Below are 15,513 nucleotides of genomic sequence, written 5' to 3'. Positions count from 1 at the left end.
TCGTACTATACCATTATATTATAATATTAGTAGTAATATTACATGCAATAGAAATAATAATTATAATATCATATTATTATTGTTAGTGATATATTGTATTACATTATAATATTATAATATATTACATTACATTATATTATTAGCATAGCACAGAAGACAAGGTGGAACTGTCTTCTGCCCCCTCTCTCTGGCCCAGTGTAGTAGTTGGTGCTGGGCAGAGGGGTCCCCAACTGATGACATATGCAGGAGACAAGGTGGAACTGTCCCCTGGCCCCCTCTCAGTTCACTCTGGCCCAGAGCGGCATTGGTGCTGGGCAGAGGGGTCCCCAACTTTGGAAACATTCACACCTACCTCAAACAGACCAGAGTTTTTTCTCCCACCCTGGACATTCCACAGATATAGAAACCCCACTTGCCTAGTTTCCAACACACTTCACAGCCTCTGAGGATGCCTGCCATAGATATGGGTGAAACATCAGGAGAGAATGCTTCTGGAAAATGGCCAGACAGTTAGGGAATATCACAACAACACAGGAAAAATTGTTCATGGCTTTTCCCCGAGCTCACCCGTTATCATTCATAACAGCTAACACCCGAAGAGCACTACATTTCACAGATCAATCTGAACTACATTATTGATCAGAACTATATTAAGACGTAGAAGGTCTTAGTACTTAATGAAAGGGTAAATCCAGCTCAACATAAAGGTCAAATGTGGAATGAAAGGAAGACGGAGGCCTACCTGTGAGCGAAGTCATGAAGTGGTAGACTTCTGAGAAAAATTCATTCTTGATGCTCTCGGGCCAAGTTGATTTGCGGAAGAGCCGGGGGAGGTAGACTGCATTGAAAAGGCGCCACAAGGAGTCAATATAGGGCTTCCGGACCGTCCCCACTTGCACGACCTCGGGGAAACTCTCTTCCGTGATCTCTGCGTTCTCTTGGCGGATAAAATAAGTAATCTGATCTGGTTCCTGCAGAAACAACAGTGAATTTGAGGTGGAGGCACATTTCCCCCGGTGAATCCCCCCTGGAGAAAGAGCTTCTGAACTGCCCTCCTTCCCCCTGGGTCCTGCCCTGGGCCACACAATCCACAGCAGAAATGGAAACCAAAGACTCGTTTCACCGTGGACATCAGACTTCCAAAACAAACAGAAGTGGATGGATGTTGGGTGGTAGACCGTGACTGACACGCTTCTAAATGAAGAACAGAATCTCCCAACCACTTTCAAGCAGAATCGGTTTTGGGACTCAGAGCAATTTAACCTCCTCCAACCCTGAGAGACAAACTCATAACATAATTGATCAGAGGATCAAGACACAGAATGCTTTCTAGGAATTTGCTACATCGTTCAGGACAACCCTATGGTAACTTCTGGCAGAAGTATAACAGAATCACCTATAGAACCTCAAAAATTCCTAGACAGGACATATTTTTCCAGGTGCAGATCTATAAAACTGGGGCAGCACTCGCTCAGGAATAGAAGTCATACCCTAATGTGATCAACATATATGTTGTTTCACAATTTAATAAGTGATTCAATGGGTCTATTCTAATCGAGACTAACTATATGATTCAGGCCATCATGGACAAGGATAGTGTGTGTAATCCCATTGTCATGAACTCTCACTCATGCTGGGTTGTTGTAGATTTTTTCGGGCTATATGGCCATGCTGTCCAACTAAATCCTGACTTACAGCTCATGGTCTTTGGCCAAAAGGGAGGGCAGAATACTGCAAGGACATATCTGGAATATTGTGTCCAATTCTGGGCACCACAATTCAAGAGAGATATTGACAAGCTGGAATGTGTCCAGAGGAGGGCGACTAAAATGATCAAGGGTCTGGAGAACAAGCCCTATGAGGAGCAGCTTAGGGAACTGGGCATGTTTAGCCTGAAGAAGAGAAGGATGAGAGGAGATATGATAGCCATGTATAAATATGTGAGAGGAAGCCACAGGGAGGAGGGGAGCAAGCTTGTTTTCTGCTTCCTTGGAGACTAGGACGCGGAACAATGGCTTCAAACTACAAGAGAGGAGATTCCATCTGAACATTAGGAAGAACTTCCTGACTATGAGAGCTGTTCAGCAGTGGAACTCTCTGCCCCGGAGTGTGGTGGAGGCTCCTTCTTTGGAAGCTTTTAAGCAGAGGCTGGATGGCCATTTGTCAGGGGTGATTTGAATGCAATATTCCTGCTTCTTGGCGGGGGGTTGGACTGGATGGCCCATGAGGTCTCTTCCAACTCTTTGATTCTATGATTCTATGATTCTATGATATGAACCTGGCATAAAAGTCAATTGCCTTGAGGTAGGGGGGAAAGTGGGCTCTGGAATGTGGAAAAGGGCAAGCATCAGGCACCAGGACTCTTGGGTGATTTATGATATTGTAGCTAGGCCTATATACACAGGCAGTAGTGCTAGACTTTTGTATTCCAAACAATAAAGACACATGGTAACTTTAGCCGCTGTGTGTCTTGGTGTATTCTTTCCAGTGAAGACCAAACCCATAGCAGCACAGCTGGAACAAAGAACCCACACAATTTGTTTGGAATACAAGAGTCTAGCACTGCTAACCATCTATATAAGCCTAGCTTTTGTTGTTTATTCCGTTCCGTCACTTTCGATTCTTCATGACCTCCTGGACCAGCCCAGGCCAGAGCTCCCTGTCAGTCACCCCGCTCCTTCAAAGTCAAGCCAGTACTTCAGGGATACCATCCATCCATCCACCTTGCCCTTGGTCGGCCCCTCTTTCTTTTTCCTTCCATTCTCCCCAACATCATTGTCTTCTCCAAGCTTTCTTGTCTTCTCATTATGTGGCCAAAGCACTTTATCTTTGCCTCTACTATCCTTCCTTCCAATGAGCAGTCGGGCTTTATTTCCTGGAGTATGGACTGGTTTGACCTTCTTGTGGTTCAAGGCACTCTCAGAATTTTCCTCCAGCACCACAGTTCAAAAGCATCTATCTTCCTTCACTCAGTCTTCCCTATGGTCCAGCTCTCACATCCATAGGTTACTACGAGGTATAACATTGCTTTAACTATGCATATCTTCGTTGCCAGTGTGATGTCTCTACCCTTCACTCTTTTATTAAGATTGGTCGTGGCTCTCCTCCCAAGAAGGAAACGTCTTCTGATATTGTAATTAGGCATCTTTGTGCCTAATTACAATATCATAAATCACCCAAGAATACTGGTGCCTTGTGCTTGCCCTTTTCCACATTCCAGAGTCCACTCCCCCCCTCCCTCACACCTTGGGGCAACTCATGGAATTGGGTTTTTTGGTGGGTTCATATGTCCTTGCAGGATCCTGCCCTCCCTTTTGGCCAAAGGTCATGTGCTCTATGTCAGAACTGAGTTGGATGGCATGAGTGAGAGTTCATGAAAACCATCCTTGTTGTCACTTTGATGCCTCTGGAGTTTCTTAGAATGCCTGAATTCACATTCCTGAAGTACAAGGCTGCTGGTGGTCAACCCTCACGATGAGTCCATACTATATCCAGGACCAAAAGCAGAGTTTCTCTCAAGACCAGTTGCTGCTCTTGTGACCTGCTTCTGGTTTTGTATTGGAACATCAGGAACAGAGTGCTGGACCAGGTCTAATCCACAATGCTCTTCCAATGCCATGCTATTACAGAAGCATGCCATAAGAAGCTGGATGCTGGCACAAGAAGACCAAACCCTCCCTTATGACTGAAGAAACAGAGGAGTCCTCAGGAGGTCTAGGACATGATGAGGCAGACTCACCTGGGGCGGCATGATGAACTCTGCTTTCAATCCAGCAAATTCATCAATGTAAAACACAAGCATCTGCTTAGTCGGGTCTGTCAGAAACGCATCCATGGTGGCCTCATGCTCTTCTGTCCACATCTCATCCTTGAGGCCAGATAGGGCCAGACGGTCGCGGATTAAGGGTTTCTGGACAAACAAAGTGAGCAAGGAAATGAAGACCTTGGCAAAAGCTCAAGCAAAAGACTGGGAGAAAACTCCAGTTTTCATACAGAGGCAATATTGAGTGGCATGACCTCCTAACTGTGGAAACAAGACTATTCCAGTGTAAAGGGGCACAAGCTCACCTGTTCATCCTTGACAGCTAGCCAAGGAGGCATCTGCTTGGCCACTGTGAGAAATCGGATGCTGGACTTAATATGCCTTTGGCCTCTGCCAGTAGAGCATTTATTTGTCGTTCAAATGTCCTTCTGTTAAACAATTACATGGAATGACACAGTCCACAGAGGATGCGGCAACCAATGGCTACACATTATCTCATTATGTCCCACAAAAAAAATAATCTGAGAATTTATTAAGTGGGAGAATGCTGTTTCGCTCACATTGTCTTTCAAGTTCTCCCAAAAGCATCTGGCTGGCCACAGTGGGAGACAAAGGCTAGACAAGACAGGCCTTTTATCTGGTCCAACGTGGCTGTTCCTGTCAATTTAGACACAACCCCTTTAAGAGTTCCAGCAAGAAGGAAAAGTAGCTGGCGAGGCAGAAATGGCCTAAAAGGAGCTTGAAGGCCCATCCTTCCCAAACTATAAATATCAAGGCCACAAATTGCAGGAGAGCTGCCTTTCCCCTATCCAATCCCAACCCATAATAATAATAATAATAATAATAATAATAATAATAATTGCAAAGACTCTGACATAAACCAGTACAGGTGGTCATTGGCACACTGGGTGCTGTGCCAAAAGATCTCAGCCGGCATTTGGAAACAATAAACATCGACAAAATCATGATTTATCAACTGCAAAAGGCCACCTTACTTGGATCTGTGCACATCATTTGAAAATACATCACACAGTCCTAGACACTTGGGAAGTGTTCGAGTTGTGATTTTGTGATACGAAATTCAGCACATGGATCTCGTTTGCTGTGACATACTGTGCTTTTGTGTCAGTAAAATAATAATAATAATAACAACAACAACATTGTTTTTAGCCCGCACCTCTCTCTCAAAAGGGACTCAGGGTGCTTTACAATACAAAAACAGGCAAATATTCAATAAATTACAAAATAATAAACAATATCAGGAATAATACAAAATACAGCACAATAATCACAGTAAAGTTATAATGAAAGAATTAAACATTGAAATGGGGACCAGATAGCAATAAACCAATTAGACAATAAACTAGGATATATGTAAACATTAAATATATATAATTAAAAGCCGTTAAACATAAATTGGCCACAAATTGCCAAGGCCAGAAATTGCAGGAGAGCTGCCTTTCCTCTATCCAATCCCAACCTTTAACAAATAATAATAATAATAATAATAATAATAATAATAATAATTGAAATGGCTAACACAGGTGTATCATAGCCAATATATATTGCAAATGGCAAACAATGGGTACAGAGGCAGTCAAGGGGGTGAACTAGTAATCCTGTCCTGGCACTCTACACAAAGCCTGCATGTGAGTGCACAAAGAAAGATGCCCCTTCCTGATAACTTGGCCCCAACTAGGACCCAAAAATCTTGTCCTCGCACTTTGCTATTGTTTTGCACCCAAAGTTATAACGCTCTATCTTACATTGCTCTCTAGCCTTGCTGCTGCCAATTGACGTACGCACTTTATTCATCAATCCTATTCCCACCATTGATTGGCACCAGTCCGCCCCCTGTGCCCAGAAACTGATCATTATTGCAGATTCATTGGTTGTTGGTTGATATCTACTTTTATATTTTGTTATAATGCTGCTGTAATTTGTTTTGTGCTGTTGTTTATGTATTTAAATATGTTATATTTTAACTATGTTGATCGGACTCATCCCCATGTAAGCCGCCCCAAGTCCCTTTGGGGAGATGGAGTCAGGATACAAAAATAAAGTTGTTGTTGTTATTATTATTTGAAACACAGCACGATTACTACACAGCAAACAAGATCATTATGCTGGTTGTTGTATTGGATCACGCATCAGACACTTCCCAAGAGTCTAGGATTTTGTGATGTATTGGCGAATACTGTGTGCAGTTCCCAGTAGGGTGGCCTTTTGCAGCTGACAGGTGGTAATTTTGTCAGTGCCGACTGTGTTTAAGTGTAGGCCAAGGTCTTTAGGCACTGCACCCAGTGTGCCAATCACCACTGGGACCACTTTTACTGGCTTGTGCCAGTAAAAGTGGTCCCAGTGGTGATTGGCACACTGGGTTGTGCCAGTAAAAGTGGCTTTGTTGTTGTTGAGTCTTTGTTGTTGTTGTTGTTGTTGTTGTTGTTGTTGTTATTCAGCCAGGCTAGACAATATGGTAAATTACTTACATGCAATCAACAGAACTGATATTTGCTACTGAAATACAACCAGGAGAACTGAAGAGAATCAAGACTGAACAATCAGTTGGGGCTCATCCCTTCTCCTGTGCAGTAGAGTCCTAATCATAACACCTTTAGGACATGGTTTGCATCATGGCTATGATTTAGAGCCAAAAGAGTTAGGCAGCCCTTTGCTAGACACCACAGTCCCGATGTTAATCATCTCCCAACTGTGCCCTAAGTTTGCTAACCAAATAAGAACAACCCAGCATCTGCGTGCGCACATTTCACATGGCTGGCCTGGCCCTCAGCTGTGGAGCAGAAAGCCTGCTTTATGCCGCCAGTCCGCTACATGCGAACACGTCCTACGTGCCGCCAGCCGGGCCCGGAAAGTGGGAACGACAAGGCTCCTGATCTTGTTATGTCTCCCTTGTTCCGCCAGGCCCCCGCGGGGGTCCTCAGAGAGAAATGGAAGAGGGCTAATTTGTTAAGATGATTGAAAGACAGTGGCTCTGGAGAGAGCTTTGGCAGATTGTGGCACCGAGCTGTTAAAGCAATACGATTCCTGGCTGAGGAGGAGGCAAATGGGGAAAAGACAATTAAGGGCAGGAATGGTGAAGAATGAAAAGGAGAAAATAGGGGGCGGAGGGGGGGGGGGCTGCCGGTAGCCACTCTTTGGCCTTACATAGAAAATGTGGATTTTTTTCCTCCCCGAACATATTAAGACATTTTTCCCCTCATACCCAAGAGCTTCTTAAAGAAGACTTGGGAAATCAAGATCAAATTAACACAGCATCTGGCGTGGAAGTGTAGAGCCAGATGTTCCCTGCCCAAATGCGACAAAATTGTGTAACATTCCACGCAGGCAACTTCCCGCTCTCTGTTTCTTGTTCTTTGCCCTTGGGGTTTCAGCGGGAGGATATATTTGGGACTGGCAAGGAGCGGAGCTGGACTGGGACCATGACATGTTCCTCCAGCAAGGGATCTTCTGCCTCTCTCTACTTGATAGTAGGCAAGTGCAGAACAGACCCGCCACCCACACCAGGACCCAGCCTCAGACCCTCTCACAGCACCCCTGGAGATGCGCAAAAGCCCCGCCGCCTGAAAGGCACGTTTCCGCCAGGAATATTCCGTTTGCTGCACAGATGCAGCTGCCTCGGTAATAGGACATGGCTTTTTTCCAAAGGACAAAATCAGGTCTGGGACAGAAGTTTAAGACAGAGGGTGAGGGGAGAGAAGGGAGCCCTAAGAAGCAGAGGAAAAAGAGACCTCATCCGCAGCCAAGAAGATAATCAAGAGCAGCCATACAGGCCATGCTGGAGACAGACGGAGGCAGAGAGAAACCCAAACTGAGTTGCTTTCTTTTCCCCACTCACCCGCTTGACCCTGTACAGACGTCAGCCATATTCAAGAACATGTACAAGTTCACAAGGACAATTAAAGCAGTGGTTCTCAATGCCTCTCAATGCCTTCAGGTAAGGCCAAAGGATACACATGAAGCTCCTGAAGCCATATCTTCTGTATTGTCCACATTGGAAATAGTGTGAGAAGTTAAACCTGTCCTGTTCACCTTGTACAAGTGCATGTACCAAGGTGAAGATATATAACTGTTGGATGCTGTGGATGGGTGCAGTCACATTAGTCCCCCACCCAGAAGACCTTAAAGTAGTGTTTCTCAACCTTCCTAATGCCTCAAACCCTTAATACAATTCCTTATGTTGTGGTGAGCCCCAAACATAACATTTTCGTTGCTACTGTAATTTTGATACTGTAAATAATCATCATATAAATATCATTCACTGAACCAAATTTGGTACAAATACCCTATACGACCAAATTTGAATACTGGTGGGGTTGCAGAGGTTGATTTTTGTCATATAGGATTTTATTTATTTATTTATTTACCATATTTATATACCACCTTTCTCAACCTGAGGGCAACTCAGGGCGGTTTACAAACAGCACAATTCAATGCCCCCAATAACATAAAAACAATTAAAACATTTAGCATAAATAACATCAGATGAAACAGTAAAAACAAATAAAAACAGTTGTAGTTGTAGTTGCTGGTATTTATAGTTCACCTACAATCAAAGGGCATTCCGAACTCCACCAACAATGGAATTGAACCAAACTTGACACACAGAACTCCCATGAGCAATGGAAAATACTGGAAGGGTTTGGTGGGCATTGACCTTGAGTTTGGGAGTTGCAGTTCACCTACATCCAGAGAGCACTGTGGACTCAAACAATGATGAATCTGGACTGAACTTGGCACAGATACTCAATATGCCCAAATGTGAACACTGGTGGAGTTTGGGGAAAAGAGACTTGACATTTGGAAGTTTTAGTTGCTGGGAATTATAGTTCATCTACATTCAAAGAGCATTCTAAAACCACTAATGATAGAATAGGACCAAACTTCCCACACAGAACCCCCATAATGAACAGGAAATACTCTGTTTCCTGATGGTCTTTGGTGATCCCTCTGACACCCCCTCGCAACCCCCCAGGGGTCCCAATCCCCAGGTTGAGAAACACTGGATTAAAGCTTAACAAAGAGCGGGTCACCATTCAACACTCTCCATTAAAAGTGCCCAGCTTTGGCGACACCAGCATCTCCTCCTTGCTGCAGTCTTCCTCAGGGCAAGATCAAGAAGGTGCCTCTCCAGAACTTACCAAATCTATCTCCTGTTCTTCTGGGCTGCAGAGATTAATCACCTCCTCCTCACTCTCCTCCTTCTCTTCCACTGGTTCTGGAGGAACATCTTCTAAGGTAGGGCAAAAGGCAAAAGGCGCAAATCAGAAGTGGACCAAGGACAGGGGCATCTGCCAAGCAATAGTCCTGGACAAAATGTGCTGTACAGGTGCTTATCCCTTTCACAGCACTTCTTTGTGCCTTGCAATTAGTTCAGGTCAATTCCAACAGAATCAAAGGCTTCAAAAGGGCCGAATACACCTTCCACTGCCTTTTGGAAAGTTGGCCACCTTTCCCAGATCAATATATTATTTCCAAACCAGTATGGTGCAGGAAGGGAATGAATGGGTCGAGGTGAGAAATTGCTCAGGGTAGTAGGCAAATGTTAAAACATTAGCATAATTTGGTGAAAAACCAATCATGGCCACAATCTGGAAGCACACAGAAGTCCATTTTGTGTTAGTTTTTCTGGAGGTCTTTTGGTATTTTAAGCAAGCATTGAATAGATGCTTAATCTCTTTCCAGGCATGGTTATATAAGATTTTGTGAGTTGTTCTCTCATTTTTTAAAGGCCTGGAGCTTTAGGAGCTCTAAGGGGCTTTGTCCACCTTGCGAGAGGTCTTCAGTTTGATTAAGCTCTGCTCATTTTGCATGATTATCCAGCTGCCTGGTCTTAAGCAAAGGGATACCTGGAAAGATGTCCTAGCCAATTGAAAAGAGTACAGCTCTTCCCCTTTCCACGTCATCTGCAGCAACGTCTTACACCCCAACAGAAAGTAAAAAGGGGGGGGGGATTCAATCATAAGCAGGGAACCTGCCAAGGAAAACCACCGCACCGGAAAAAAAATGCATTCTGCTATCTCTAGCGCAACAGGCACAGGCACAGGCACAATCTCAGGTGCATCATAAGGATTCCATCATCACTTGCAGAGGAAAGGGTAATTTTCTTGGGTCATCTTCATTTTTATAGCTCCAGAAATGTCTCTGCGGCTCTTAACATCACATCCAAATCCCATAAACACCTGCTAGAGTGCAGGCAAGCTAAGGCTGAGGTGTTCTGCCCCTCCCAGGTCTGGGGAATTGAGACACCTACTTTCCAAAGCCATGGGTAACTCATGAATGCCAACTTCTCAAATCACGGGCTGCTTTACTCACACACAAGCCTTACAGCTGCTTGGACTGCATGGGTTGTCAGGGCCATCCTGGTAAAGCAAAGGGACTTCCGGACAAGTCTTTTATAAGGATCTGCCTCATTTGAGCAGTTTTATAGAGCCACCCCAAAGCAATGTTTTCAACTTGTCATCTTCCTATATTTATTTATTTTTCATTTTCCCCACTCCTTAGGACTCAAGGTGGCTTACATAAACTAAAACCAATAAATATAGACAATACATAACATTACAAATCTGCAACTGGTCCCTAACACAAAACAAGACTTGTCACTTGCTTTCAAAACAATAGCAAAGCCTGGCATTTCTACGAAGGGAGTTCTACAATCTGAAAGCTACCACGAGGAGGAGGGAGCAAGATTGTTCTCTGCTTCCCTGGAGACTAGGACACGGAACAAAGGCTTGAAACTACAAGAAAGGAAAGAAAGGAGATTTCATCTGAACGTGAGGAAGAACTTCCTGACTGTGAGAGCCATTCAGCAGTGGAACTCTCTGCCCCGGAGTGTGGTGGAGGCTCCTTCTTTGGAAGCTTTTAAACTAAGGCTGGATGGCCATCTGTCAGGAGTGCTTTGAATGCAATATTCCTGCTTCTTGGCAGAATGGGGTTGGACTGGATGGCCCATGAGGTCTCTTTCAACTCTTTGATTCTACGAAGAAGGTCCTGTGTCTATGTTTCCATCAGATGGGGGACAGAAGAGACTGCTAGAAGATCACCATTCACGGGCATGTTTATATGGAGAAAACAGTCCTTCAGAAAATCTGAACTGCACAGCTTTGTAGGTCATAATCACCATGTTGCACAATATCTGGAAATATTTGCCAGTGATGCCATTGTAACAAGCGGCCTGGGTGCTCCCTTCAGATAGCCCCTGTGAACGATCTGGCTCAAGCTTTTTGGCTCAGCTCTTAAAACATTTGTCAAAGTATGGTCCACAAGAAATTTCTTTCAACAATCCAAACAGGGTGTCACAAAGGCATGTGTCATCCTGGCCAGATGCGGTGTCTCTGTTGTGGTTTAGTCATACGAAGATGAGGGGTTTGGGGGTTCAAGGCCTGATGATTCTGTAGGTGAGCAAACAGAGGGAGTTTTAGAGCAAAATGGTTCTGTAGATGAGGGAATGGAGAGGGTTTCGGAGCAAGATGCTGTTGCTGAGACAAAGTGTAAAAGTGGAACTGTTTTGGAATCCAATAGGCAGGGAGAGGAGGACAACATTAGCTCATCCGAGGGAGCAGCTGGCTTAGACAGAGATACCAGGCTGCTTCTGAGGGGCCAGAGATTCAGGTGCAGGAAAATCCGTGAGAAAGAGGCAGAAGAAGGCTTTTCAAGGACAAAGGAATGTGTTCTTGTTTTGCACTCCTTAAATTAGTGAGAAAGCTGTTAGGATTTTAGATCAAGCAACGTTGCTACTGGAGTGAGGAACTTCTGTCTAGTTCCTAGTTCATGCCTTAGTTCAAGAACCAAGATTCATGCTCAAGTTTTTCTCCTTGTTTTATGGATTAACCTTTGAATTCATGGCCATGTTTTGCTCCTTGTTTCCTGGATTCATGTTCATGTTTTAACCATAGTTTTCTGGGTTTACCTATTGCCTTTGGAACTTACTTCCTTTATTAACTCTTGGATTATTATCCTTCCATTTGCTTTAGGTGCCTTTGGCCCTTTTTATATGTGTTTTTATAAAAAAAAACCTGTTTGTTACCACGTTTGGTTTCTCGGTGAGTGCTGTAAGCAAGGCGAACTCCTGCTGAGGTGCAACAGTCTCTAGGAATGGGTGCAATTTCCTGCTGATGTGCAACAGCCTCTAGAAATGGGTGCAAATGGCACATGTATCTTATACGTGTAAAGCTATGCCTGGTCACCATCAACAGACACTGCAGTCCAATGGCTCTGGAGGCTGCTGAGATGGGTAAGACTGGTATGGACAATTCTGAGCTGGATTTCCAGCAGCTGCATCATGTATTCAATCCAAACTCTACATTTACAGGAGACGGTCATTTCGGATGGAGATGCAGGCCTCCTATAGTTTTTTCAGCTTGGAAATAGATGCCTGTCACAGCTTCTGTGGCCCCAGTGACCATTCATGTCTCGTTCGAAACCCTCCCGCCCTCTTTGTTTGAATCAGTAATCTGTTTTTCACACAACAGTGGAGATTAATTCATTGCTATTTTTCAGCTTTGGAGTAATTTCACTAACCCGCAATGCAGGAACGTGTGGGATCAGGGGTTAAACTTTTACTCAAGGGCAGACTGTCCCCTTGGCATCCGGGGAACAATAGCTTACTATGGAAATCCTCCAAAACAGATCTCACACTCATGCACACACAAAATCTTGTGCCCGCGTTGCCCTTAAAACCACAGCCACCAGTGAGAAGTGGAAAACAAGCCATCTCCACTAGGGCTTTGCAATCACGTCTTAAAGCTGCTTGAAATGCTATCTAGATTTGTGGCTCAAAGCATCCAGCGGGGTAGGCTATCGCCAAGCGTGGCGGCACATACATGAAACAATCCAACTTCATCCAGCAGATCCCACACCTCAGGTTTTGCCTATTTAGAGTCATGGGGTAGCTTGAAATGGGAAAGTATCCATCAGGAGTCCACCTCAGGATCTTTGTGCCCCCTCTAGAAGAACCAATCATCCTGATCTGAAGTTCTACAATAGATAGGTGGGATATTTCGGGCAGGGCATCAAGAAAGGCCCAAAAAGAACGTAGCAAACCCTCCTGTTCTCCTGATTCGACAGAGACAGACCTATCAGTCCTCTACTGTCCCACTTTTTTTCAACAGGCTTCTCTCTCCTGTTTGCACTTCAGCTTAGTTCAATTGCTACAAACTGAGTTTAAAGCACAAAAGGAGTTTGCGTTCAACTCATTCATCAGAGAGAAGTAGAGAGACGGGGTAGAACCTTGCCCTTCCCAGCAGACTCAGGGAAAAGCAAACTGCTGCATCCTCTCCTGCTCTATGTGTTCTTCCACAGTAATAACCATTCTGATGATGCTTGGCCACCTGTGTCATTTTCAGCTGTGAATTTTTTTTTTCAAAACCGAAATTTCAAAAAAGGAGTGCATCCATTTGATAGCGCCTGCATCTCTTGCTAGAAATCATAGTTATCCAATGAAGCTGAATGGTGGGAGTTCCAGGACGGGTGGGGGGGGGGGGGGGGAGGAAATCTGTCTCCACAAAAAGTACAGCTATTCTATGTGCAGTAGGGATGAAAATGTATTTGGGAAATCTACACAGTAGAATTAATGCAGTTTCACACCACTTTAAATCTATACTGTAAAATTAATGCAGTTTCACATCACTGAGACTGGAATCCCAGGTTTCGGCATTAGCCAGGGGAGCTTTCGCACAATAACTTGTGTGCCAGTTGCGCCCATACCTTGGGAAGTCAGACTTCGCTACGGTGGTCCACACTCTCGTTACATCAAAGCTAGACTACTGCAACACACTCTACATGGAGTTGCCTTTGAAGACAGTTTGGAAGCTTCAAACAATCCAACGAGAGGCAGCCAGATTTCTAACTGGGGTGCTATACAGGGAGCACACAACTCCCATGTTATGTCAGCTCTACTGGTTGCCAGTTTGTTACAGAGCACAATTCAAAGTGCTAGCTTTAGCCTATAAAGCCCTAAACGGCCCCAGCCCAGTTTACCTGTCCGAATGCATCTCTGTCTACGAACCACTGCAGAAACTAAGATACTCCGGGGAGGCCCCATTCTCAGTCCCGCAATTGTAACAGGCATGATTGGCAGGGACAAGAGAGAGGGCCTTCTCAGTAATTGCCCCTTGGCTATGGAACTTCCTTCCTGGTGGGATTAGATCAGCCCCCCCCCCCCCCCCTGTCATATGGTCTGCAGTTGATGGTGGTTGGTGATGGAAGGGTTAATGTGAGTATTAGTTCAAGAGGGTTTGGTGATCTGTAAATGGTAGTTCATGGGTGAAAGCAATTAGGGGTGGAGGTGTGCAGGAGATGGGTTGCAGCTGGGTGTTACTGGATTTAAGGAGCTAACCTTGGGACTGATCTTTGGGAGACAAGTATCTGTTGTATTTTGGTGGTGGATTCTGTTAGTTTTTCCCCTAGGTCTGTTGGATTTTTCGGTATCCTGACCTGTCTCCTGTAATCTTGGAATCCTGGAATCTTGAACCTTTGGACTGGCTTTTGACTACAGTATAGACTCTTGATCCCTGGACTTTGTTTATTGAAATCTCGGCATTTGACCATTGGACTGGACCCTTTCGACTACGAAGTTATTTTTGTTCTCAGTTTTTGTTTATTCTATAGCTGCGTGCTATCTTTGTGTTTTATATTTTGGATTATAAAAACAGCCAGCAAGTAAGTGCTGTTTTAATTAAACTGTTTGTTAAAACTGGGAGTTTGATTCATCTCTACCTAAACAAGGTAGAGCCCTGGCAACGTGACACTCCTGTCCTTCAAAAAGATGGCAAAAATGTGGCTGTGGGACCAAGCCTTTGGGACAGTACAAAAGGGCAATAATAGGAAACTTACCATGCCAACTAGGTTTATTGCAGATGATTGAGACAGTTTTGAACAGTGGATTTTAACACTGAGATAACTGATTTTAATGTTTATGTATGTATATAGTTTATTCATGTCCCGGCACTGAATGTTTGCCATTTATATGTTGCGCTCCGCCCTGAGTCCCTTTCAGGGTGAGAAGGACGGAATATAAATGTTTTCAATCAATCAATGAATACATTGCCATGGCTCACTGCTATGGGATCCAGGAAGTTACCGTTTTACAAAGTCTTAACTCCCAAAGAATGCTGGTGCCACTCCGAACTACAATTCCTCTCCCAGATTCAAGGAAATTATGAACTTTCTTTTTAATGGTGGGGATCTTTTTCCCCCCTTTGGATCCCCGTGTGTCTTTTTGAAATTATGACTCAACACAGATCCTGACTGGCAAATCAAAAGAGCCCAAAAGGTATTTTTAATTTTCCTTGTAACCTTGTACATTTTAAGAGGCTGCATCTAGCTCTTTTTCGGAACATTTGGAGTTGTCAAACCAAATTACAATTAATTTCCCCGTAAACCTGCTTGTGTGTCAGAAGTTGTCATGCACTAAAACGTTTAATACTTATTGAAAGCGGCAGTTTGAGAAGGGTTTATTCCTCCATCGCTGTCCCCCGCCTTTCTTCTGCGAAGACGGCAAAGGAGACCTTGTCGAGGAGGGGAGGCAGGCGGGCAGGCTGGCCGGCCAGAGACGTTTCAACGCCAGAGGCAAAAAAATCCAAATAGGGCAGAAACCAGAACATTCTCTTGAATGAGCCCAGCTTCTTTCCACCTGTTACGCTTCAGATGTGTGGAAAACAATGTTCATGTATTCCGCAGCCATCAAATTGGTAGTTCAACCACATCTGCAGACAGGGATCCTGGCACTCTTT

General features: G+C 44.3%; 1 protein-coding gene across 1 annotated transcript in view; it reads right to left on the bottom strand.

Moving 5' to 3' along the window:
• The window catches only part of DNAH2 (dynein axonemal heavy chain 2), a 202,285-nt gene that overhangs the window by 178,872 nt on the left and 7,900 nt on the right, over nucleotides 1–15,513 (bottom strand). Inside the window, exons 2-4 of the mRNA XM_060779843.2 lie at nucleotides 8,923–9,014; nucleotides 3,740–3,910; nucleotides 743–971 (exon numbers count right to left, since the gene is read on the bottom strand). Coding sequence (XP_060635826.2) covers nucleotides 743–971; nucleotides 3,740–3,910; nucleotides 8,923–9,014 — 492 coding nt within the window. The remainder of the gene's footprint in view (nucleotides 1–742; nucleotides 972–3,739; nucleotides 3,911–8,922; nucleotides 9,015–15,513) is intronic.

Source organism: Anolis sagrei, chromosome 6 (assembly GCF_037176765.1).
Source record: "Anolis sagrei isolate rAnoSag1 chromosome 6, rAnoSag1.mat, whole genome shotgun sequence".
NCBI classification, from domain to species: domain Eukaryota; kingdom Metazoa; phylum Chordata; class Lepidosauria; order Squamata; family Dactyloidae; genus Anolis; species Anolis sagrei.
This window is presented reverse-complemented; position numbering and strand designations above follow the sequence as displayed.